The sequence below is a fragment of the Juglans regia genome, chromosome 7, assembly GCF_001411555.2.
Source record: "Juglans regia cultivar Chandler chromosome 7, Walnut 2.0, whole genome shotgun sequence".
NCBI classification, from domain to species: Eukaryota; Viridiplantae; Streptophyta; class Magnoliopsida; order Fagales; family Juglandaceae; genus Juglans; species Juglans regia.
This window is the reverse complement of record NC_049907.1, coordinates 1,916,409-1,943,095: the sequence shown is the minus strand read 5'-3', so window position 1 is coordinate 1,943,095 and position 26,687 is coordinate 1,916,409. Positions and strand designations below refer to the sequence as shown.

The following is a 26,687-nucleotide window of genomic DNA, read 5'->3' as shown; positions in this document are numbered from 1 at the left end:
AAAGTAAAAAACTTTTTGCAGCGGTTTATTGTTCAACGGAATTGTGAAAGTTACTTTTTGTAGCGATTTTTTAACTTTAAAAAATCGTTGCAAAAGATGAAAGGTATTTTACGGCGACATTAAATCGCCTTAAAAGGTAATGTTCAAAATTAAAAGGAATTGGAGCCTGCGGCCTCCTTCATTTTTCCCTCCCACTCGATATCTCCCTCTCTGATTTCTCCCCTGTTTCGCAAAATCCCCCCGACGGCTCTCTTCCTCTCTCTGTCTTCCTCTCCGATCTCTCTCTCTGTCTCTTTCTTTCTCTCTCTCACGATGTCCGCATCTTTCCCTCTCTCTGTTTCTCTCTCTAAAGTCTTTGTGTGAGTACACAGCGTAGACGGGATGGAGTTGTTCTGCTCCGTGACCTCTAGACCTCCTCGGTCTTGCTCCACCACCACAACCACTATGCTCTTCGTCCTCGTCGGTAGGTTATCTCTCCTCCACCGTCTCTCTCTCTCTCTCATCTCTCTATTTTGTGCTGCAAGAGTGCGTAATAAACAAGATTATTGTGTGTCTTTGATGTCTGTGTTGGTGGCTTAGAGTTGTGAGGTGCTTTGTGATGGAGGTAATTCTTTAATGGATTTGGGTTATGAACATGAAGTTAGGATTTTGTTTCAATTTTTGTGTGAATGATGCTAGTGTTATACTAGTAGCTCTAGGGTTTTGTTTGCTTTTAGATTTTTTTTTGGGTTTGAGAAGATTTTACTTTGCAATTGTCCTATTCATCAGTTTTTTCTTTAGTTTAGCGTATTAGGTTTGAAAAATTTGCATATTGTCATGGAATAGGGATTTATATGTTTTAATTTCACAGCAACTTGCATTAATTATCCCCCAAAAGTTATAGGAAATCATATCATTTTTGCTCATATATATATGCATGATATATATATATATATATATATATAATTATAGCTAGGCAGCTTGCTGTAAAGAATGAAAGTACATTAATTAATAATTAGCATAATTAATGTACTTTCATTCTTTACAACAAGCCCAATATTGCAAAACTTCTACTTCCCGCTGCCTTGAATTCTTCCAAGGCAAGTAAATATGGGTTGATGTGGTGTAGTTTGTTTGATTGCACATCCTCCAAATTCAAATTGAATTTCTAAGAGTGTTTATAAGCATGAGTTTATATTAATGTGATGCAGGATTATTTCTTCTTTAATTCTTGTTATTATTGTTATCTTTAATCTTTTTTTGGTTTTATTATCACATTATTTGGGTGTTTTGTTATCATGTTTGATGCCTTTATTTTTGCTGCTGCTATTTGTGGTTCTTTGGTTCTTTCTTAACACCTTATATTTGGTTCTTTCTTAACAACTACATTTCTATCCTTTTGTTTTTTACATTATTTCTTCCAATACTACTCATTTCTCTATTATTGCGTTTATGATCATATGTTTGCTCTTAAAAACTTGTGAATCTTGCAGCTGCTTTTCATGCCCATGTTGGCACCTGCCATTGGAGAGAAGACTATGCTTTCCATCAGTCTCTTCACGAGCTGTACAAACATAAGTGCCTTCCTCTAACTGTTTCTCATGTTATCCACCTAACCATTTGTTTGTACATACATAAGTGCTTAACTTTAGTTAAAATATTATGAACTTGGGTTCTTGTTTGTGGTGAGAATTTAAAATAGATATGGGTGGAAGCTTGGACATAGCTGTTAACCTGTTAGATTGTCATGGATATGACTTACATTCATTTGAGTGAAAATGTTTTTTGCATTCCTCATGAATTGGTGTCTGCTAATCTGTTTTCCCCTTGAAAGCCAAACCAAAAGGGTGAAAACATTAACAGAAAAGAAAACCATTTATATATATACATACATTACCTGTCATTCAATTTGTGATTGCAAACAAGAACTTATTAATAGAAAGAGGCTATGAATGTTGGGGGTGTTGGTGTGGTTTGCACAAGAAAGGTAAGATGTATAGCAAATAGCAAACAAATGAGAAGATGTGGAAACATGGGCGAGTAAATGTGCGCGGGGTCATGTGCTTTAAGATTGAGAGGTTGGATGTGATTTTTTTTTTGGGGTTGGATTGAAATTACTAGTAAAAATTGAATACACACACAACAATTTTGTGTTCTTGGGTGAAATTTGTGTGAATGATTATCTTGCTTAGTTGCTGAAACTTTGTGAGTTGCCAAAATCTATATGTTATTTTTGGTCTTTTCTGAACTCCAATAACTATTGTTTGGACATTTAGGCTATAAAACTAGACCATAAATGAAGTAGGAGCTGGTTCAATCTGGATTTGTGGAATTCATTTGGTTTTAGTTTTTTTTATTCTTAAGCATATACTATAAAGCAATTAGTTTTTAATATGTAATAGGTTACATGCATTTGAAAAGGATGTTTTATTATAAAATAAAACTTACCATCTAAAATTGTTGCAGGTGTTTCCCAATTTCAATTCAGATTGAGCTTTTAGGGCAGGTTTGGAACACAAGACAAAACACAAAATTCTCATATCATCTCATCTCATCATTACACATTTTTCAAATCTCCATACAAAATATAATAAACAATTCAACTTTTTCAAATCTCAATACACATTTTTCAAATTCCAAAACAATAATAATATTAAAACATAATATTTTAAACTTCAAAACAAAATACAAAATTCTCATCTCACCCCCCAAACCTGCCCTTAATATATGCAAATTGTAGCATTCAAATTGTAGCTTCAGGAAGGCATTGCTTCAACAAATTCAGTTCTGTTTTGTGTATTTTTTTTTTTATTTTCTGAAACATCATTTCCGGCGAATTATGTTCGCCGGAAATAAATTTTTCTTCATATAAGCTTATTTCTAGCAAAAAAAAAAAGTCACCGCAATTGTACTTTTGTAGCGACAATTAATCGCAGAAAAGAGTATATTAGTTGCAACGAATTTAATCGCCGCAAAAAATATTATTCACGGCAATTTTTGAACATGCTTGTAATAATATGAAGATATTTGCAGCGATATTTTGTGTATTCGCGACAGTACAAAACATTGCAAATACTCAACCAGACTTACAAAAGGTTTCCAAGCCAGTCCCTTAAACCTTAATAGCGACATAAGCCTCATTTGAGCAATCTGAAGTGACGTTAAAAGGTTCAAATCAATACTGGGTGTTACGTACGTGCAGCAAGATGAGGGCGGATATACAGACACAATCAAAAGTTCATCAAGGAAGCATACTGGGGTAGGGTAATTTACCATTTCGCTCATGATTTCAAAACCAAGCCAATGAACTTAAAAGTGCTTTAATACATCCAGCAGGTAAGAAATGCATACGTCATGGCAACATTCAGCTCCTTGGCATCAATATATAGCAAAGCCAAATATGGTGACAGGCCATTTTAATAATACCTGACTCAATCTCTTGCCTAATCTTCTGCAGAGTTAAACCATGATGACATGATGTCCTCTAGGTTTGTCTTTCCTAGATGCGCAAAAAAGAGAAATGCTATAGCTATAAAAAAAAATCCCATAAAATTAAACCCACAAACTAAAATGACATTATACGATAAATTAGATATATTTTTTAATAAAAATAGATTTACAATCTAACGTACCATATCAAATTACATCAATTTTTAGGTGATTTTTGTGAGATTTCTTTGTAGCTAAACCATTTCTCTTATAAAAAGTTGTATGATTGGAAATTGCGTAATTAAAAATAAATTCAAGGAAATTATTTCAACATTATTTTACTTTTAATGACATGATCATCCTGATTCCTTTGCATTTTTCTTGGAAATTTCTTCGTATTTGAAGGAAATTTCAGCAGTACTACATGATGAAGCATCAGCCAATAGATTAATGCCGTAATCCAACGATCACAAGCCAAAACCCAGTTCATAATATAATTAGAATTAGTGAAATGCCAAGAAAATTTAGCATTATTAGAGTTGGGAATTTCTAAATCTCTGAAATTCAAATATTTGGAATTTCTTATGGACAACGCACCATGGCTTCACTCATTGTGGGAAAATGTGTTTTTTCATGAGGTTGGATCAAGAGTACGCGATGATGTTTTGTCAACATAAGACGGAAGTTTGTGGGCTTGGCCCATTTTATTCGTCTTGTTAATAGTCCTATTAATAATTTCATTTGTCTTGCAGTCGGATGGGGTGACCACGACGCAATCGGCGTCCACGTGGAAACAAATGAAACAGTTTGTTTCATTCAAAAAAGCCAAACGGTGTGTTTTCCATCTCCTTCTCCCCAAGGCTTTCCCTCTCTCTCTCTCCTTCCTTCTCCGAATCGAACCTTCTCTAGTTCTCCCTTTCATGTTCCCCTCATCTCCAAGGCTTGATCTCCTGCATTTGTTTCAACTAATTGGCCTGCATTTTCTCTCTGTACTGCATCTATTTCTTCGATTTACCCAGTTGAGATTTTCACCCAATGTTCGGCTACACAAATTCATTCGAATCTTCGAGATCTCTATGTTCGACTGCATGGATTCATTAATTCGAATCTTTGAATTTTCCCCCTTCAACCCTAAGTCTAACCGTAACCCTAACCCTAACCTAGCCCTTCCTCTTTATCTCGACCTTCTCGTTCCTGACCCGTTCTCCTTCATCGCAAATGGGCACTGGACAAATGATTGGCTGAGAAGCTGAAAGCTTGGTAAGCTCTCTCACACAATTCTGAAAAGTAATGATTTTTAATCTAGTAAGCTCTCTGATTTATATGACCACTCTTAAAAGTTGCACAGCTCACATTTAATGATTCATTGTTTCATTTGTAGGTTTGAGTGTGCAAGATCTTTAAAGTAAATCAGTTTTTTCTGGTTTGGACTGTCACCATACTGTCTTCAAATTTAATGAAGAATCCAATTTTTGCATGTTCTTATTCAAGTTAGGTACTATTAGATTGTTCTTTTTATATTCTTGATTATGGACTCACATTTTGGCAGGCTAAATTAATAGAGTGTTGGTTGAGGTTGTAATTTTCATCAATGCAAGGAAAGCCTCTGCCTAATTGGTCCCTGTAGACTTTAATACATGGTAGCTCTGTCCTTTGGAATCCGCTTTGATTGGCTCTTTTGTTGTATTATTAATATGTATAATTTACAAAAAATACATTCCATATATACTATTTTCTGCATGCAGTTTCTTAGAACTCTTAATACATTGCATATAAAGGCCATGAGCAATAATATCATGGCCTATAGAGATGTCTCTACTATGTTGTCAAAATGGGCAGTGAATAAAGATGTTTGTTTTGCTCTTTTAATTTTTGATGCACATACATTCAATTTATATAACTGAAATTTCAAGGGACTATAGAATTAGGGAGGAGGGTAGCAAGTTAACTTGCCCTTATTCCCTGATTCCCATATCTTCATTACATATTGGATCAAGCTGCAATGACTGGTGGAATGAGTTTTGGACTCTTTTTAGTTTAATCTATCCCAACTCAAATGATCCATATTATCCTAAATGATGCATTGGCATTTAGGGCCATGAGCAATGGGTATTTTGCTATTGATATGTTTAAAATCATCAAGTATGTAAATTGGTTGTAGAATTTTTATTAATAAGTAATTGCTAAGAAGAAATTGTAGTATGTTGCTCGTTGGTATTTGTTGTAATCAAATTCATGTAACAACCATCTTTTCCTCAAGTATTCAGCTTCACCACTTCTGCTTAATCAACTAGTGTTAACTCCTTCAAGTAACATGATCTGAAGTAAAAAACAGTAAATGCTCTTATGGTTTGTGATCTCCTACTTTAAAATCAAAGCTTGAGTACATATGTTATTTCTCAAATTCAAAATAGGCTTTGAGTACAGCAACTGGTCTTTCTTCAGCTTGAATTTTGAGGACTTCACTCTTAATCTTTTTGTATTGTTCTGTTTTTAATTTTTTTAATGTTTAGATTATAGGATTGTGAGTAAATGTCACATTTAGATTCTTGTGTTTAGTTTGTTGGATTGATATGGACTCAAATTGTGCCATGTAAATTTCTATGTGGGTCTAGGTGTGAACGTTGTTTTGTAAAATATCTGTTTGGTTTTTTTCTTATGTTTAGATTATTGGAATGTGAGTAAAATATTTGTTTCTATTGTTTAGATTATTGTATTGTGAATTTGGTTTTGGTTAGAATGCCATCATCATCATCATCATCATCATCAATATTGTCTTCTTCATCTTTCGTTAAACGTACTTCTGTGATATTGAAGCTATACTGAGATACTCAAATACTGCAAAAAATCCTGGACGAGCCTTGTTAGGGTATCCAAATTACAAAACAAAAGAAACTACAACATTTGTTAAACGTTTAATATGTGTTCCTAGTCCCACTCAATATTATGTACATCTAACATTTTCCTTATATGTATAAAATGGTTAGGGATTACCATACCACAAATATTTTAAGTGGGCAGATTGTCAAGACATAGAGCAAGAACTTTTGAAAAGAAAAATTAATTGTTAAGGAAAGAAAGAGTGAGTTTCAATTCCGAAAGAGAGCAGATTAGATCGAGAAGAGAGAGATAGTGCTATCCAATAGAAACGAGGAGATTGTGAAGAAGGAGTTGGCGCTTCTTCTACAACAAGCTAAAATATGGTGTTCACACATACTACTTCTGGTTTATTGGGCTATTACCATTGTTGTTTCATGTTACTTGATAGTATCTAAGTGATTTGCGATTGTATCAGAAGTTATTTGATAGTATAAGGTTATTTCATAGTATCTAAGTTATTAGTCTAAGTTAGTCAAAGCAATGTCCTTTCAAACTTGCATATTATTATTGTCGTTACTATGCCTTCCCAAAATTGGCAATGAAATTATTTGAGAAAGTAAACTACAAAGAAAAACAAAAACAAAAACCTTGAACATAGTATAAGGGAATATGGCATACTTTTTTGTATATATAATGAAAAAAATAAATAAAACGTACAAATTGTTTGAGAGAAGATGATTGGTTTAACAATGTGATGTGCACATGCACTCACAGCTGAACAAAATACAAGTTCTGCAAGACGGTACCCAATTGAATAAAATCATGACCTCTTTATAATAATATTATAAAATCATTACCCCAAAACAGACTTCAAATCTGCAGTCAACCAATTACATATTACAAAGTTCCAACTACAACAACCTTTGCTTTCTTCTTGGCCTTTCTTCTTGGAATACTTGAACCTGTATGATACCTTCATTGAAGTATTCACGGTTCACATGAAATTGAATAATATCATCACTCTAATTAACACCTATTAAGTTTGTGATCCATCCAAGCAAAGATGAACCGGTTGTGATCCATCTAACCCAAGTTTCATATTTAACAAATAATATTCAATTAAGGAGTTATGTGATATGTATAGTACTGTTTGTATGTAAATAATCAAAAACCTATTCTAGTGTGAAAAAAATTATTACACTTTCTTGAGTTTCAATCACTACTTCACAAACCTACATTCCACTAATGTCAAAAACTGAGCTATCTATCACAGTTTGAAGATAATAATAAAAAAATCCAAATATCCATCTAATCATGTTCACAATGTCCTATCAATTACTTCATCCATAGCCAAACAAAAAATCAAATATAAGTAAAAAGGATTATATACTAATATTTGCATGCCTTTACACTTGTTTTGTAAATTAACGAAGTTCAATACGTGTTAATATACTTGCACATGTCCAACATTGGGCATGTCTATCTCTAATAGGCCAAATAAATTCATGCACATGTACATGACTGGTGTATCTCCTTCAACTTGCTAAAAATCAAGTAACAAAGCCAATTTTTATTAATAAAATATATATAAACAAGTATACATTTAATATTATGAGTAACAATTATTAAAAATGTGCACCTGTTTACATTTTCCCTTTGCAGTTGCTTTCTTCTTCTTGGCTTTGACCTTCAACATGTCTTTCTCCATCCTGGAATTCTGGATTCTCATGACAAGTGGACTGAGTACTTGTTTTGAGCTCTCGACTATAGTTGTGTCAACTGTCGTACAACCAAAATTGGAACTCGTTCAAGTCATAGATGGGGGTTGTTGATTGGTGTGATATAAGTCAATCATTGCATATAACTTTTGAGCTGTATCCATACTATGCTCATTGGAACCCGCCACATGGGTTATATATTCAATAGACGTGAATATCTGTTAGCATCTGGCCTATGATTCCCTACGTCATATCTACTGCGGATTAAAGTATATCTCCTTTTGATATCATTCCTTCATCGATCTAAAATGTACTTATCTAGCAATGATTTTATTTGATTGGCTTTGAATATGGCTACAAGTATCCCCCACATCTGAAATAACCCGCATGAATATTTTGTATCGTAGTCGTCCTCATTAAAGTCTACAGAACGTGTAATTGTCTTAGTGAGCTCTTCAATACGAACTCCATCCTTTACCAGATAAGTTTTTATTATACCATCCATTTTAAGTAGAGCTAGATCTATATCAAGCATACTCATGACTTGCTGCTGAACTTTCTTAAATTTAGCGTTTGTGTACAACTCTTGAAATCTATTTTCAATTGGAGATCTAGATATGCAGGAAATTGTGACATTAAATAAGTGGAAGTCTGCACCATTTTCATTCTCATTCTCAACTTTCTTCATCAACTCCTTCAAATTTGTCCTTGCATGAAAATATCCATCAAAGAAAGCATTTGTGCTCTTGCTTCGTTGGGTTGTACTCATTACAGCCCAAAAAAAACTCTTTTAGAAACACCGGTACCCAATGGCCACGCTTAGTGTATAAGTTTTGCAACAAGGCATTCTCATACAAGTTGTATGTGTTAAGTAACCCTTCCCAATAACTCTCAAACTCTTCAATAGTTTGAGTGTCATACATATAGTTTATCAACTGATTTTTCAGCCCGCTTTTGTAGGCATCATAGGAACCAATTTTCTTGGTGACTTCTTTTAGTATATGCCACAGGAAGAATCTATGTCGGATTTTTGGAAAGACAATAGCAATTACATTTTTCATTGTTGTCTTGATCTGTGATAATAGTTTTTGAAGATATACCATCCATACACTGCAACCAGGTCTACAATAACCATGTAAAGGTCTCTGTATTCTCGCTGGAAATCAACCCTGCTCCTAAAAGAATTGACTGTCCATGGTGGTTTATACCAACAAAGGGTGTAAATGGCATCTCATTTATATTCATCAGGTATGTGGTGTCAAATATTACCACATCACCAAAATATTGGTAAACTGCCCTATTACGTACATCTATCAAAAAAACATTATTTAATCTCACGTCGTCATCTAAATCTATCAGTACAAAAAATCTGTCATTCTTTTACTACATCCTACAAAAATACTCTCGAAGCGCTCCAACATCACATTTCCCACGTTGTAGATGTCGTGCCTTATCGATGTAATTGCTACAATCCTTTTTTGAAAATGGGAGGTTTTAGAATCCACCCATGCCAACGACAAGAGAGGCGAAGCTCTTATTCATTTGGATGTCAGCGAATTCGTTTATATGTAGGACTCTTTTTATGAACTCACTCACTTCTTTATTATATCAAAAGAATCGAAATTCTTTGGATTTAGGTTGTGATTATGGGTATTATGAACTGTTGTCAACCAAAACATTCCCTCGACTTTTAAGACCATTATCTTTGCTTTACAGTCCGTCTATCTTGTCGTACGTGGTTTGGCGACATTTAACGTCCTATTCTAGGCCTTCCCACCACGGGCAGAACCAAGGGCGACATATCTAACACTCTCATCCTCTCCTCTCTCACTCTTTCATGTCATCACCCCAAATCCACATATCGCTTATAATAACTCATTAATTATTCAAAAAATTTAAACTGAATCCCTGACTTTGACTCCTCAATCATATCACCCACATTCATTTGTACCATCTGAGATGTCTCGGCACTGCAATTGTCGATTTTTCTAGAATCTGATCTATCCACTTTACTTTCTTCAACAACTCTAGATGAGGTATGTGACGCTTCAGTTTTCTTACAATCGTGTGTAACCTCTTTATCGACTCTTGCACTTGTAGTGATGAGAGGAGTCGAATGTCCCATTCCATATTGAAATGGGTAACCAACATTTTTCTTAAAGTACAAAAAATCTGCAATTAAATTTTCAAATAATTCCATTGCTAACAAAAAAATAAAAAAACGCTTCTAATTTTCATCGGGTAATGGGAGTACAAAAAATGCAAGCTTATAAAAAAAATAGCAGTAGAGTTGCATCATCTGGATGTTGCTTGGATATAGGTTGCCATCTAGATTTAGCACAAAAAGCGGTGATCACGCAGGCACTGGTCAATGTAACCGTACATGTAATTTGTGAAGTTTTGACAAGTTATTGGTATGTCCTAACATAAAAACAATAATGATAATTAGCAAGCATGAGGTTGATGTATTCTGGAAATAAGCATCAACTCAACACATTCTGATACTCACCAATTAATGCTTCCAAGTATAAAAGCAAGTTTAAATGCAAATGGAGCTTCCAAGGTCATCTCTACAGGGACAACTTTGTCAACACAATCAATCAAGCAAAAGTTCAAATGGAACGTAGTAGAAAAAGGAATATATCTCCTTATACTTAAAAGTGTCTATCGCCTAATGAACGTTAATGAACAGTAATCTTGTTTTACACTTTTCTACTTCCACAAAATCACCACACAATCACCATGGCATCCATGGAACCCACCACAATAATGTCCCTCTCTACATCCTCACAACAATATTCTTCGCAAAATCATCACACAACAGATCACAAAATCACCATACAATAGATCACAAAATCACCACACAACAGATCCCGTGAAGAGAGAGTGCATGAGAGGAGCTGAGGCTTTGGCTGGAGGAAATGAGGAAGTGGAGGGGTCGTTGGCGAAGAAGGAGGCTGCTAGTGGTGGTGCGGTGGCGTGGGGGCGGCTAACGGTGACGCTACAAGGAGAAACCCATGCGTGTAGAGGGGCTGCATGCGTGGGGCTAGGGAGGAGCTACAGGTCGTGGGTTCCATGGCGTGAGGGTAACTCGGTGGTGGTGCTTGGTAAAGTTGGGGCTGAGCCGCGGTGGCAAAAGGGTGGAGAACCCGTATACCCATTTCGGGTTGCTCATGTGCAGCTGAGGGATGAGCTGCCAAGGGCTTCGACGGTGGTGTTTGGTCGCCGGCGTGAGGGGAAGCCGGTGAGGTGGTCGATTACGCAGCAGGGTGGTGCATGGCGGCATTGGGCAGCTTGAGGGAGGAGATCGGGTGAGAGAGGGGGAAGACGTGCGGCTGAAGGTAGGGAGAGAGAGAGAGAGAGAGAGAGAGAGAGAGAGAGAGAGAGAGAGAGAGAGAGAGAGAGAGAGAGAGGGAAAAAGGTTAGGTTTGGTGTTTTAAATCTCAACTCTCCATCTTGAATCTCCAAATTTAATCTAATGGTGAAGGTTTAAACATTGATTTAAATTAACTTAAAATAGATAATTCAAATATAAATATTATATCATACACTTAAAATCAACTTTAATTTATAAAATACTAATCTTTCATCATTAAATAAATGATGAAGTTTTGCTAAACATTTTTAAGAGAATAAAACCATCTAATTAATTAGAATTTTCAACATAATTCAAATCTCATAATAAATGAAGAATATGAATTAACAGTAATTTTGCTCTTATGCATTAGACTATTTTTAATGTTTGAAATCACACTTTATTTTTTCTTTCAAAGAGGCAAATGTGGATACTCCATAAAAAAAAATAAAAAAAATAAAAAAAAATAAAAAAAAAAGCCAAATATGGCAAACGTGCTTTGCCCGTTTAGCTATTGCTAGTGTGTGTGTGTGTGTAGAGTTTCTTGTTTAGTGACTTTAGGGTTACTTACTAAGAAAATAGTATGGATTATGTGCACTGAATTTAGACAAAATATGGGATGAATTTGTAGTTTGTTATCAGAAGTGAGGGATTGTAATTACTCTAGAAACATTAATTCCAATTAACATAACTTTTAGTTCCTAGTAAGTGGGTTGATAAACAAAAGCAAATAGCACTAAAAAATTGTTTTAAAGCTTAAGAATTGAGAATGTACTTGCTAAGAAAATAAACACTAGGGGTACAAGGTTAGGGTTTCCACGACCATCGAGTTGTTTGTCATGGGGTGCATCTACTTGTGTCAAACTAGTCAAGATATTAACACTAAACCCAAACAAACATTCATACTCAGATTATAGCACCAGTAAGAAAAATTCCCTCAATGTACTAATCATTATTTTCTTTTCAAGACTCTTAGGCTGAGGGATCCTTGATTATTTCAAGGTCCTGTTATGCCATGAATCTACAACAAGTCAAGAACAAGAGATCCTTTCAAAACCAATAGTAAATCGTGAATGAAAATATAGAGACAGATTCATGCTAAACATCGCAGCAACCAACAACATTCAGAAAGGGTGAAGAAAACCCATTCCCTGCAACCCTAGTTGCAGAAATTAACCTTGAATGATTCCATGACTCTATCAAAACCCTAACAAAACAATGTTACATGTTTAAACCATTTGTTAGCCCATGAAAAAGGTAATCAAATAGTGAAATATAACTCCTAAACTTACAACCCATGAGACAAGGTCCATTTTCTTATAATATGACATTTAATCACATTTATACAACTAATCAGCCTCCAACTTACTCACTTTAAACAGGTATTTTAATCAAAATATCTTGGCAATCACATTCCAACAAATTTCTTAAATAATATAACATACCTGGGTTGTGGATTTGAGCTAGATGGTGTTGGGGCAGATGTGTGTTCTTCCACTTTTCCCATGGTGACAATCCCAATAAGAGCTATATATACAAACAATACAACAACCAACTGAATGAGTTATCCAAATGATTTTGCATTTGGTAAAGACAATTTCCAAAATGATCAATAATGCAATATTTCAGTCTACCTATATATAGCTAGATTAATGAAGCATTTGCATACAGAAACTAAGCATGGCAAGAAGAAATATTTTAGATCGTTTATGCATTATTTTTCATGAAGAAGTGATCATATTAATTAATATATATGAGATAAAATATTACAGGGATTATATATATATATATATATATATATAGGAGCATATGAAACTTCATAATCGAGGATATTAAATTAGCTTTTAAAATTAAGAAAAAATGTTTGGAATGGCAAAAGAGACTTCTACTCTGTTAAGAAAATCTATTTGAAATGAGCACTTGCAACTAGCATTGGATAGATATGATCTGTCTTCCATACACATCCCTATCTCTGCATTTTCCACACGGATCAGTGAATAGATGTTTGAACAACTTAAAATGTTGCACTCCATTTTCTTTTTCTTCCAGTATTAAACAACCTGGATCAGCCCTTTTGGTTTGACTACCAACAATCATACTCTGGTCCGTATAAAATATTATATATCTTAAATACTAATCCATTTTCTTTTTTATCATCATCCTCTTAAATAATTTTCAACTATTTGACACCGCATAAAAGAATATTAAAAAGATAACAAGTATTATTTCTTTCAGTCAAAAGCAGGAACTCCCAGGAAACTTTAGCTACAAAAGCAGGCAAATTTTCAGCCAAAAAGATAGCAGCCATTGCAATTAGCATCTAAGAAAAGCAGGCAAACTTTAGCAACAAAAGCATGCAAAATACGCAAAATCAAAACAATGATTGCCCGAACTCCCAACAAAATTCAGATCGATTATATTCACAGCAATGAAGCAACCTGCCAACGTTAATGAACAGATCCAAACATCAGAAGTAAAGAAAATTTTTACCCGACGGAGAGAGAGAGAGAGAGAGAGAGAGAGAGAGAGGAAATGCAGCAGATTGATTATGCACAGATCTGTTCCAAAATTTTCTTGGCTTAAATGTGGAAGAACCCACCAACGACAAGCTCCACAAAGTTCAGTTACGAAGACGAATCTTGGCTCAGCTGGTACGAAGATGAAGAGAAGCTCAAGCTCCTCCACCCATGTAGATGAAGAGAGCTCTGCATCTGCGTATTTCTCTTCCTGTTTTCTATTTTTATTTTCATCACTTTTTTAATTAAATCGGCTGACAAGGCATTGCGCCATGTCAGTCGATTGCACCACGATTATGCACAGCGAGTGTGCGTAACATAACTGTATATGTCAAAATTGTAGAATGTGATTCTACGTGATCAATAAATATATGGATAATACATCATCCACCGACAAAAGCTGGTGGCTACCGATTGATTTTTTTTTTTTTTTTACTTAATAAGTATTTTTTTAATAATATTGTATTTTTTTTAAATATTTAAAAGTATAAAAAAACCTATGAAAAGAAAAATCATCTGACCTTATCGGCAACATCTCGTGCTACACTGACAGACACAACTCTAAATATATACAAAAAAGTTATATACAACTGCGTAGGGAAACCCCCACGGCATCATATCCAATGTGGCGTTATTGGAACGTCGTCGTTTGCCACGAGCTCAAAGACAAAAGAGATCCTACTCTCTTTCTTTAGTCTTTCATTTTCTTCTTCTTCACTCTCTCTTTCTTCCTCTTCCCCTTCTTCATCCTCGTGCTCCTCCGAAAATTCATGCATTATATCCGAATAATTCATCATCTTACCCGCCATTTCCCTTCTCCCCTTCGCCTAGACCCACCCGTCCCCACCATGACATCATCTCCCACCACGAAAACCCACGTCTCACGACTTTGCATCATTGGAAGCCAAAAACCATAGAAACCACTCTTCAACCCATGTAAAAATCGCCTTTGAGCCGCTGTACCAACTCAAGGTCATCATCGCCCCTATGTGGAGTTCAGCAACCCACGTTCAGGGGCTCCAGCAACCAAGTCGTGACTTGGCTCCTCCATACTGTTGCCACCTTGCACCAAGCTCCCGATTCCGTTAGGTGCCACCAGCCTCGGCACGGTGAAGTCCAACTCACCGGAGAATTCACCTCAACTGCCCAGCTCCACCCGAGTGCCCCTGCACGCCTCCTTCCCTCTAGGTAAGCCCACGTCGAACACCCCCACTATCGCTCTACGTCTCTCTCCTTCACGTAGTGCTCTCTCTCTCTAATCACTCTCTCTCTCTCTCTCCCTCTCAGTGCTCCTCCATCGCAAGCACCATCGTCCACCGCACGCAGCCCTATCGCAGTTCCTTCGCTCTCAGTGAGTGGTGGAGTTTTGCCCCATATCGCATGTTGGCTCCTCCTGTAAGCCAAATCGAATGGGAAAGGGGGGGAACGAAAGAAAATGAAGCAAAAATAAAACGACGCCGTTTTTATTTCCCACGTGGGAGACGATGCCGCAGGAATTCCCTTGTGCGGTTGTATATAGCATTTCTAAAATATATATATATATATATACTAGCAGTTATATAACGTGCAAAGCACGTTTGCCCATTTGTCTAGCTAATTGAAAATGATGTGTCCAAAAATATAATATGATGTGTAAAAATAATATTTTTTTAAATAAAATTAATTAGTTAATAATTTAATGCACAGGAGCAGGAAAATAAATTTTAACAAGTATCATAATGATAACAAAACGTTACAGTAATATGAGTAATATGAAAATTAAAAGATTTTGGATATATTAACAATAGTTTTCTTAACAAAATACATAAGTTGTGTTGAATTTAACCACAATACTCAATGATCCAGGGAGTACTGAAAAAATACATAATCTTTTATTTCTATATTGCTCACATTTTTTCATCATTAAAATAAATCTTTTCTATTTTGAAAACTCTAAAAATATTATAATGGTAGAAAATCATTTTATCTAAATAATTTTAGTTAATTAAAAATATTATGAGATTTAAATTATATTAAATACTCTAATTATTTATATAATTTTACTCTCTTAAAAATATTTAACAAAACTATATCATTTATTTTATTGTTTAATACTGTTTCTTACTGTTCACGAGCACTGCACATTACTGTAGCATTGTTCGGCACTGTTTATTACTGCAGCATGTTCATTAGCACGGTTGAGCACTGTTTATTATTGTAATTCTGTTTATTACTATTCACATTTATAGCCACTTTTAAGTTAAAAAAGAGATACAGGTGTGTGTTTATGCCGGTCTAATGCATGTTTTGGCGAATATTATATTTGCTTTCATCTTGCAAAAAATACAAATCGATCAAAGACAGCAAGTACAGCCAAATTAAAGCATTCTCATCTACTCTTTCATTATTTATCTATAATTTATTTGGTTCGATGAGAAATCAATTACACATCTGAGCTGAGACCCTCGAAACAAATATGCATCGATCGATCATGTAATATTGTAGGCACTTTTTATAACTCGCAAGACTCGGTCTGCCACTTCATGCCCGAACTGCTTAGGCATGCTAGAGCTCAAGTCCATCTCTATCGCCTTTCTCTTTATTAGCATGTCCCTCTTCTCCAGCTCTGCTCTCTGTTCTATCTCCGAAACCTCTCTACCCCCACCATCAACACACATATCCACCCAAATTCCCATAACCTCGTTCGCAATGGGACCGACATGTTCCCCTATGATTTCTTCCACACGTTCTGTTCCTGTTCCGGTTCCATCCTCACATTTTATGCCAACCAAGATTCCGGTGGACGATACGACGCGACGGAAGTAGAGGGACGACGAGAAGTAGGGTTGCACTTCGGGGAGTCGAGCCAATCGTTGCCTGCATGCTTCGAGTTGGGTATCTTCGTAGAAGGTTTTGAGGTAGTCGGGATGAAGAACAGTGTCCTTGCGAGGGATTAAGTCGAGGAAGAGGATGAGAAAGGTGGGGCTGCATTGCACAAGTTCGAATTGGAAGTGGGGAATGTCTGTTGATGATTTGAGGTAGCCGGCGATGTTGGTTATCTCCAAGGCACCACCACCGGACGGTTGCTCCAAGTGTAGCCAACTTGCCAATATGAAATCAATCTGCCGGATCAAACCATGCATTATAAAAGAGATCTTGTTCACAACTCCTTATGGCAGATATATATATATATGTGTGTAAAGTCCAAGCAATCATAATATTTTCAGAAGAAAAGCAAAATACATGATCTTCTTCGTGAGCATATAATATACACGCACACTTTAGAAGTATGTATATCCAATTAAAAATGTCATAATAATATGACATGTTATGATGTGATACTCCTCTATCCAACACATAAGCACTAAAGTTTAAAAATTTTTCAACATAATGTGAAATGACCGAAATATCATATTCGTCTGCTTCTATTAAAACTCATTTTTCTTGTCAAATTTATTTATAGGCCAAGTGGGATATTGCATTTTAGGCCTCAAGGGTCATTTCAAAAGGTGACAAGGAAAAGGGAATTGCAGTTTTACACGTTTAATTTCAGGGTTCAGCCATGGCATATCCCAATTATATTATATATACCAATATTGCCACCAAGTCAAGTAAATTTGAGAGGGACACGACAGACGTGGCAGTCAATTCTAGATCATTCAGTTTTGTCCTTGTTTTTCCCTTATGGGCCTTATCTATTCATTCAGCTAGCATTGCCAATTTATCTGAAGAGTTCCTGATATTCTAGCTTGCAGGAACCATTACTCTGGAAATCTAAGAACATGCATACATACATACAATATTTATATATATATATATATATATATATTAATCTGATGAAAGGAGAACCGGAAGTATAATTTTTAGATAAATGTACAAATGAAGCAATACGACATGCATGCACCCCAAAGAGAATAAAAGCCACACAAAATAATTAGATATTTTCGTTTTCCATTGTCAAACCCGTGGTCCCCAAGCCCCAAAAACTAACAGAACTAGTAAAGGCAAATCCTTCTGGATCTAATTAGCAAAAAAAATCCAAAAAAAAAATCATATCATAAATGGTATAAAATGAGAAAAATTAAAGCAAAATTAAGTTGTGGAGATGTAGAAGGTAGTTAAAATTAAGTACCTGCATATGATAATATGAACAATTATTGGGAGCAACACATCATCCATGGCTTGCCAATTACCCAAGAATACGGAAAAATTGACACTTTTGGGGATATATAAGCCCTAAGCTTAACTTTACAAGGTTAAGATCCCAGGAAGATGTTTAATTTATCTAGTCATGTAGTAAAATGCAACAAAACAAGAGTAAAATGGCAGATTTGTGCCGTATGTAACAACTACAGACATATATTTTGTGTGGATGAAAGAGATCAGAGAGGGAGAGAGAGTACAGGAGAGGTGTCGACGCCGCATCTAATTGAAAGAGTGCCCTGAGAAGTACCACTTTCATTCTGGTAGTATTCAACATCGGAGGGGACAGAAGAGGGAAGAAGATGGTTGCCGAGGCGAGACTCTATGGCCGAGATGAGGCCCAACATCGTGTCTCTGTGTGGGGCTAATAGGTGCGGGAACTCCATAAGTTTCGACGCTCTTGTCTGTTGCTCCATACGAGACAGTATTAATGGTGGTGGTGTTGGAAAGGCAGAAAAAGAAGAAGATGATAGGCAAGGACAGGGAGGACCTGCTCTTGATAACCTCAGGGGAACAACATGTGGTGGCGGTGGAAAAGTAAAAGCCATTCAGAAATTCTCTCTCCAAGTCCGACGCATATGATAGTCTTCCTTTCTGGTAATACAATACGCCACAAAGTCCTTATCCACAATTTTTTGCCTCGAATGCTAGAAGGAACAGAAATTACTTTTGTAGTTTAGATTGTGTGATTTGTTTAACGATATATCTCATGATAAAATTATATTAATTAATTTTAAATAAGTAATTGTAAAATAGTTATAAAAAAAATAATATAATTTTAATGCTTCTTTGATTTTTTTTTTTTTTTGAAACCAACTTCCTTCATTGAAGACAAAAGAGTTACAACATCTGATTAAACAATGGAGTTTCCTCCTTGTCTACTAAGTAATCAAAAACATGTAAAGCAGCCTTAGCAAGATTATGGGCAGTAGAATTGCCCTCCCTGTGAACATGATTTATAATACATGTTTCTAACTTTGCTGTTAAAACTTGAGTATCTTGTATGATTATGCCAAAATAGCTTCCAGTTTGATTTTGAAGATTGAGTTCTTTGACAACTACTTTGGAGTCTCCTTCAAGAATAACCCTCTTCATTCCCAAATCAAGCCCAAATTGAACTGCAATCCCTACTGCTTTGGCTTCTGCAAGCTTAGGATCAGGCATAAAGTCAAGTTTTTTCCTCAAGGTTACCAAAAAACTACCAGTTTCATCTCTAACAGCTACCCCTATTCCTCTTTTACACTGCTTACTATCCATAGCCACATCCCAGTTAATTTTACAAAAACCTTGAGGAGGACAAACCCAAACCATTGATCTTCTAAAATCTGCACTGACTTGTTGTTCTTGACTAGGATCATCTGTACATAAATCCATCAGCACTTGATTCACTCTGTTGAAAACAGCCTGGGGATCTATCAAAATATTCCTAAAAACAAACTGATTTCTTCTCCACTAGAGATTCCAAAAAGTTAAAATTAATTCTATCAGTTCTTGCTTATCTAATTTGATGGAAAGGTCTTCTAATAACTCTAGAAAACTTTTGTAGAAACACTTGCATTTCTGTAATTTTCTAGGTAGAAGACTCAAAACATCATTAGCTGATACACACTCCCACAATATATGCTCAACAGTTTCTGGCTCTCGAGTACACATTGGACAAAAGGGATTATCCACAGCTTTCCTCTTGTACAGATTGCTCTTAATGGGCAATATGTTTCTACAAGCTCTCCAAAGAAAGTTCTTTACTGTAGGAGGTAAAAGAAATTTCCAAAATCTGGTCCATTTCTGATTTCTTTGGTAATTGTAGAATGAATTTTGGCCTTTTTCCCTTTGCTACAACTCCCCTTGTAAATGATAAACACTTCTCACAGTGAACCAACCATTAGAACTATTCCTACATATCATTTGATCTTGTTGATTATTTTGACTGATTGGTAATTACTTAATAAGATTAACTTCCTTGTTGCAAAAAATTGCTTGAATTAAAGGAAGATTCCATTCCTTACCACCTGGCATTATCAAAATCTCCACTTTAGCATCTTCCCCCAGTGAGTTAATGCCGGTTTGAAAGTTGTTGGTTGAGGCAACCAAGGATCAAACCAAATTCTCACTAATTGCCCATTGCCTATTCTCCAATGAAGTCCTTGTTGTAAAAGCTACTTCTTCGAATGTAGGAAGGATTGCTACCAATTTTTGCTTTAAAGAAATCATATTTGGAAAAATATTTAAGCTTCAATACTCTTGACGATAAGGAATTAGGATATAACAGAATTCTCTCACCTTGCTTTGCTAACAATGCAAGGTTAAAATTTTCAAAATCTCTAAAACCGAGACCACCTTCCTCTTTAGATTTACCCATATGTGGCCAACTCATCCAATTCATTTTTTTTTCTTGGTTTACTTGACCCCACCAGTAGCCTCTCATCATGCCATTTAGTTGCTTCAATAAGGATTTGGGAAGCTTAAAAACTCTCATTGAGTAAGTGGGAATAGCTTGAATGACAGGTTTTAATAAAACCTCTCTCCTTGCTTGTGATAAGAAATTATGCTTCTAGTTACTAAGCTTAGCACTAACTCTATCTAGAATAGCCTTAAACTCTTTACTTCTTGATCTGCCTATCAAAGCTAGAAGGCCAAGATATTTTTCCTGAGAGTTTGTAACTCTAATCCCTGCTATTCTAATTAACAAGTTCTTGGAAGGAATTCTGGTATTTTTACTAAAAAATAGAGAGGACTTATCTTTGTTCAATCTCTGGCCTGAAACTTTCTCATATTGATTAACAATCTCCATCACATTCCTCCATTCCACCTCAGCTGCTTGACAAAATAACATATAATCATTTGTAAATAACAGATGACTAATATGCAATTTTTCTCTAGCAATAGATATCCCTGTGATCTGTTTTGCCATTTCTGCCATATTTATCATCTAAGTGAGAGCTTCTTAGCATAAAATAAATAGATATAATGATAAAAGATCACCCTATCTGATTCCACGAGATGGTTTGAAACTATTTGCCAAAAGTCCACAAAGCTTGACATATATATCTTGATGGTTCGGTAACTCAGAAACTACAGAGATTACAATTAATTATTTATACATAGAAACTACAAACTTTGCTACAAGAAGAAATCTGCAGTAACATTCAACCATATTCCACGACAACTATTATTTTAATTATCTTAATTACATAGAATGAAGAAAAAAGAGATGTGCCGTCGAGACTTGTCTAGCTTAAAACAAGCAACGCTAGCCTGAAGGCGGTGCACCAGGCCTTATCCTACGCACCCCGCCCCCTCCCTACGTACGTTGTTTCGTTAATTACAAACCTTCATTTCCTTCGCTTCGGACCTACCAAAACCAATTTTCTCATCCCGCCCCCTCTTTTTCCCATTTCCTTTCAACCAAACACCGAACAGTTTCAAACTCTCCTCCTTTTGTTCAATCCTATTATTTTCGTCATCATCTTCTTCGTCGGAATCAACTCCGTTGATCCCATCAACCAATCCATTGCGGCTGGACCCACTTATTCCTTGCCGCATTATGCCATTGATTTGATCGGGCCCCACCTTCAAATACCCAGTCAGAAACGCTACCAACTCCTCGCACTGCTGCTTCATCAGTGCCAGCTCCGAGCTCAGAATTTCGTTGTCCTTCCTCAGTTTCTCGTTCTCGCCGGATAAATCGGTCACCTGTGCTGTTGTTGTCGTCTCCAACGACCCCGGGTTCTTCGAATCCGGGGAAGAAGTGGAGGAGGACCCCAAGTCCTCGCCAGAGTTTGACGCCGAAGAGGGACCATCGCCGGTGGATTTAACCCCAGCAGGATCAAGTGACGGAGCTGAATTCACGGTCTTCCGACGTCGGATCTGAGAGAGGAGCTCCTTCTGCCCTCGCTTGAAATTCTCGTTAGCGAACTCCCACTTATCCGGCACGATCTTGCGGAAGCCCTGCATCAACGTTCAAGAATCAGTTAATTATTCATTTTATTTTTATTTAATAATTTATGGTGTCGCATCAATTTGAAATTCGCACGTAAATTTAGTAGCCGTCTTATTGGGAAAAAACAGATCCAAAATAAATAGATTATACACGTGTGGGAGCTTCCGAATCGGTACGAAATTACCCATTTTTACTTTTTCCTTTTATTTTTTAAATTTAAACTAAAAGTCTTAAAACATAATATTCTTACATAATTTAAAAATAAATAAATTTAATTATATAATTTAATTAAAAATAAATTTAATTTTATAAAAATTATCTTCTTTTTACTCTTTAAATAATTTTTAATTAAATTAAATAATTATTAAATTTAATCTGAATTCAAAAAACTGAAACGGAAATAAAAAAAAAAACGGATATTATTACGGTTTTAATAATCCTTCCAGAAATTTCTCCATGAATATGGAGTGGGGTCCGGCAGATTAGCTGTACCCTCCAATGGTACAGTACCAGAGACCAAAGGACTGATATGGCCCTCAACAACCAACCTATTTGCACGCAGAATAAGGACAAGATCGTCTTATCAAATCGAGTGTGAACCTACTACTACTTAGAAACTTCTGGGAGTAATCTCTTTCTTCTCATCCTCCCACGACATACCTACTCAAGGGGCGTGAATTGACAATATATTTCAGAACCCTCGACGGGATATGATTTCAGAAAATTAAAATACCTCATATTAACATAATCATGAAGATAAATCGATGTTTGTTTATAAACTGAATAGATAGAAAGATTGGTGTTTTAAATTTTTTATTTAAATTCAGAGATATCGATGCAATAAATCTTATTCTGGGCAATATTAGTATGAAAGTAAGAAAAATGAAAAGAAGAATTGTTGAGAATCTGATAAATGGGGAATTTGTGATGGTAGAGACGGGAATTAGGAGGAGGATGTGATTGTGAACACTTACGTATGTGTTAAGCTGGCGGACGAAGCTGGAGAAATTGTTGTGCTTGAAATATTTAGGCAGCAAATCCTTGGCGAAATCTGCAGTCTTCCATACCACAAAAGTGGTGCCGCTTTCTCCCCACGATACCACATCGTCCGTCTCTGGATCATCCACCAACTGATACGTCTTCGTCAGGAACGGCGCCGGTACACACCTTTGCGCCATTTCTCTCCGATTTGTCCCCCCTCAACGAGAGTCAACAACCACCCAAACTAATTGATGCTCCTTATTTTTAATCTAACAGAAAGAAAGAAAGCAAGCAAATCTGAAAAAAATAAAAAAAAAATAAATCAAACGAAACGATCGATCGGTTAATTCTTTTCAGCAACTGAAGAGCAAGAGAGCGGTCAAGAATTCCCAGCCCCAGCAGTAGAAACCGGAGAGAAAGAACCGAAAGTGAACCGGATTATTGCTCCGATCAGATTCCATTAGTCAACACGGAAACCGGTTGTCGTGGTTGATGAGTAGAGAAAAATACCATAACTTCCTGTGAAAGACTAGGGATAGTATTCCTCTTCAAAGTTCTGGGACGCTACACATTTATATAAAAAAAAAAGGAAAGAGACGACGTCACGGAGAAGAAAGACGTACGTGGGTTCTAGAAATCTTGAGAAACATCAATAAAAAAAAGAAGATACCCCACTGTGGTTTATTAGTCGTCTTTCAAAGCTAAAGAAAACGGAACGAGTAAATCCACACGCTATTATTATATAAATAAATACATTTAACTTTTTTTCCTTTCTTCCCAGACGAAAATGATGATGGGAGAATGAGAAAGAAAGGGAAGTTTTGGTAATGGGATTGGTGGAATTTATTATTTGGTCTTTTTCTCTCTGGTGGCGGTGGAAGCTTCTAATACATTTCAACCGCAGAGCATTGAACGTACTTATAAACGCGTGGATTTCAAAACACCACCCCAAGAAGAAAGAAGAAGAAACCCTACCACCTACCTTCCATATTTTCTTCAATTGCTTCTTTTCATCGTCACTTGCAGAAGATGAATCTGCCCCATTCAGCCGACACCACAGCTCCCTACAATTTAGCCCCCTTTGGATCGATCTTATTACGGACGCAAGCTCGAAGCTGGCTGCCCCCTTTCCCACCACCCCAAACTTTTTTTTTTCTAATATTTTATTTTCCTCGACCCGATTTTTACTGTGTAATTTGAGATGAAAAAAAAAAAAAGTCAAAACCAAATTGTACTTCAACCTCTAGTTTATCAATTTAAAGAGAGAATAAAATTATAAAATTAGGACTCAAAATTGTAGGTTCTATTTGGATTTAAATATGAGTTGAGATATTTTTACATAAGTTAAATAAAATATTATTTTTAATGTTATTATTATTTTAAGATTTGAAAAAATTAAATTATTTATTATATTTTATGTAGAAATTTAAGAAAGTTATAATGATAAGACGAAATGAGTTGATGTGAGTTTCCAATCCAAACGGAGCCTATTTTAACTTAGTATTTTTATTCAACTTTTTCTCTCATTTTTCAAAATCTTATAAAATATCTTAACTCAAATAATTTCATTATTATTCACATATTATATCACTATTATTTACTGATTTCTCATCTCATACTCATTATCTCATATGTCTGACTAAATGAAGTCTAAGGATGAGTTTGGATGTTGAAGTGAGTTGAGTTGAGTTGAGTTGAGATAATAAAATATTATTAGAATATTATTATTTAATATTATTATTATTTTAGGATTTGAAAAAATTGAATTATTTATTATATTTTATGTTGAGATTTGAAAAAGTTGTAATGATGAGTTGAGATAAGTTGAGATGAGCTCAACTTCCAAACGAAGCCTTAATAAATGTTATTTTCTCATTCTATACTAGGTGTGGGTAGCAGGATCCTATGCCTTGTCTACCCGCCCTCCAACAACCGACCTTGTTGAGCAGCGTGAGTTTCCCAATCGTCAGATGTGGAGGCGGGTTGTCATGCTCGCATTTGTGTTGAACCAAGCAGAGGTTGGGAGCGGGCTTGCCCAAGCTTGCTCGCACAATACCCTACACCCCGGCCTAGCCCTTATATATTAAAAATAATAATTTTTGTTAATAAAACGACATCGTTTTGAAACAAAATATTTATCTTAAAAAAATAGAGTTTTATTTTAAATTGAGGTTTTTTTATATTAAAATCCATATTTTTAATGAAAAAGTATAATTGGTTGAGATAAATAGTTTTGTATATTTGAGAAAGAAGTTGGGAATTTTTTTTTTCTTTTTTTTTACGGCAGATGAAAAATAACTCCATTGTAGTCCCGTAGGTTTTCAAAGCTCGCCATGGACCATGGTGGCCTTTTCCTATGCAAGAGTAAGGCTGCGTTTGGACGACGTGTCTCCTTTCCAATTCCCGTAGAAAGATTTGCAATGGTGATGCTACAGCCCCCGCTGGGGGCTCCCGCTGGGGTGTAGTGTTATTTTACATATGTTTTGTTTAAGTAATTTTTTATATAGATCTTTTATTATTTTAAAATGTTTTAAAATAATAAAATAAATTTAAAACATCATTCAGAAAATATTTTCTTAATCAGAAAGTAAAAAAATATATATTAAAAAATACTTTCTTAATCATGAAGTAAAATAAAAAATTATAAAAAATATTTTTTAAAAAATAAAATAAATTTAGAACATCATTAAAAATACTTCCTTAATTAGAAAGTAAAAAAAAATCATTAAAATATACTTTCTTAATCACGAAGTAAAATAAAAAAAATATTTGTTTATGATTTTTTATTTTACTTCGTGATTAAGAAAATATTTTTTAATAATATTTTAAATTTTTTTATTTTTTAAAAATATTTAAAATTATTAAAAAAATCTACATAAAAAATAATTTAAAAAAAAACACATAAAAAATACACTAATCTCCAGCGGGAGCTCCAAGCGGGAGCTCCCAGCGGGAGATATAGCATTTCCCTTCTTTATAATATAGTTTGAAATTCAAAGTTTTAGTTCGTTAAAATTAGGCCTAGATTTGGTCCAAACCTAAATTCAATATTTAATTTATGATCTAAGTGTAGGCTTTAAATTTGGTAGGTCTAAGGTTCTGTTTGGATGTTGAAATGGTTTATATCATCTTATCTGATCCATATTAACATCCAAACATCACCTAAATATAAATATTTTTTTAATTTTTAATTTTTAACTTTTTTATTTAATCACTACCTAATCATTTAAACGAGACATAAATCCAAGTCCTTTCCTCAACATTCAACCGACCATCAAAATGTACTACCAACATAAATAAAAAGGTATCTTTAGGAAGTGCTTAAAAAAAAAAAAAAAAAGTATCTTTAGGAAAGTATATTTATGTAGAATTAATGCTAGATACACCACCTACTGTTTTAAGTAGTTGGCTATGTTTAGAATCAGCTATCTTAACTAGGTGATTATTATTTACTATTATAGTCTATAGAAAAATACTATTCTTACCATTTATTTCTAGTAATAGTTTATATAACTGTGAGTTCTTTTATTTTTTATTATTATTTTTTACTTAATAATTAAGTAAAATTTTTTAATAGTATTATGAATTTTTTTTTAAATATATTTAAATGTGTTAAAAAAATATATGTAAAAAAATACAAAAAAAAAATTCCAAAATCACTAGCGAGAGCCCCAACGAGAAGCTCCCTGCGGTGGGAGTAGCACCGCCCTAGTCCATATATGGGGAGATGGGGTGCGTTTGGAACATAAACTACTCTCAACTCATCT

At 35.1% G+C, this 26,687-nt stretch overlaps 2 protein-coding genes and 2 long non-coding RNA genes across 4 annotated transcripts; 1 reads left to right on the top strand and 3 right to left on the bottom strand.

Annotated features, from left to right (window-relative positions):
- Positions 1–4,218: 4,218 nt before the first annotated feature.
- LOC108983927 lies at positions 4,219–5,134 on the top strand. Its single transcript, XR_001994945.2, has 2 exons — positions 4,219–4,668; positions 4,790–5,134. It is a non-coding gene; the product is annotated as an uncharacterized LOC108983927 (long non-coding RNA).
- Positions 5,135–8,504: 3,370 nt separating this feature from the next.
- Positions 8,505–14,054, bottom strand: LOC108983928. The gene is made up of 3 exons (XR_004801972.1): positions 13,792–14,054; positions 12,747–12,828; positions 8,505–10,367 (listed from the first exon to the last, which is right to left on the bottom strand). It is a non-coding gene; the product is annotated as an uncharacterized LOC108983928 (long non-coding RNA).
- A 2,110-nt stretch (positions 14,055–16,164) lies between these two features.
- Positions 16,165–18,667, bottom strand: LOC108983930 (red chlorophyll catabolite reductase-like). The gene is made up of 2 exons (XM_018955720.2): positions 18,200–18,667; positions 16,165–16,918 (listed from the first exon to the last, which is right to left on the bottom strand). The coding sequence occupies exons 1-2, from the start codon at positions 18,545–18,547 to the stop codon at positions 16,286–16,288; spliced, it is 981 nt and encodes a 326-aa protein (XP_018811265.2). The 5' UTR covers positions 18,548–18,667; the 3' UTR covers positions 16,165–16,285.
- A 2,344-nt stretch (positions 18,668–21,011) lies between these two features.
- Positions 21,012–23,569, bottom strand: LOC108983931 (heat shock factor protein HSF24-like). Its single transcript, XM_018955722.2, has 2 exons — positions 22,914–23,569; positions 21,012–21,947 (listed from the first exon to the last, which is right to left on the bottom strand). Exons 1-2 carry the CDS (start codon positions 23,115–23,117, stop codon positions 21,318–21,320), a joined length of 834 nt encoding a protein of 277 aa, XP_018811267.1. The 5' UTR covers positions 23,118–23,569; the 3' UTR covers positions 21,012–21,317.
- Positions 23,570–26,687: the final 3,118 nt, after the last annotated feature.

Excerpts from the sequence above, each read along its gene's own strand:
- LOC108983930 (XM_018955720.2), bottom strand. The coding sequence starts at position 18,547 with ATGGCTTTTACTTTTCCACCGCCACCACATGTTGTTCCCCTGAGGTTA. Across the intron at positions 16,919-18,199 it reads GCGGCGTCGACACCTCTCCT|ATTGATTTCATATTGGCAAG; the intron begins GTACTCTCTCTC and ends TTGATCCGGCAG.
- LOC108983931 (XM_018955722.2), bottom strand. The coding sequence starts at position 23,117 with ATGGCGCAAAGGTGTGTACCGGCGCCGTTCCTGACGAAGACGTATCAG. Across the intron at positions 21,948-22,913 it reads TCCGCCAGCTTAACACATAC|GGCTTCCGCAAGATCGTGCC; the intron begins GTAAGTGTTCAC and ends ACGTTGATGCAG.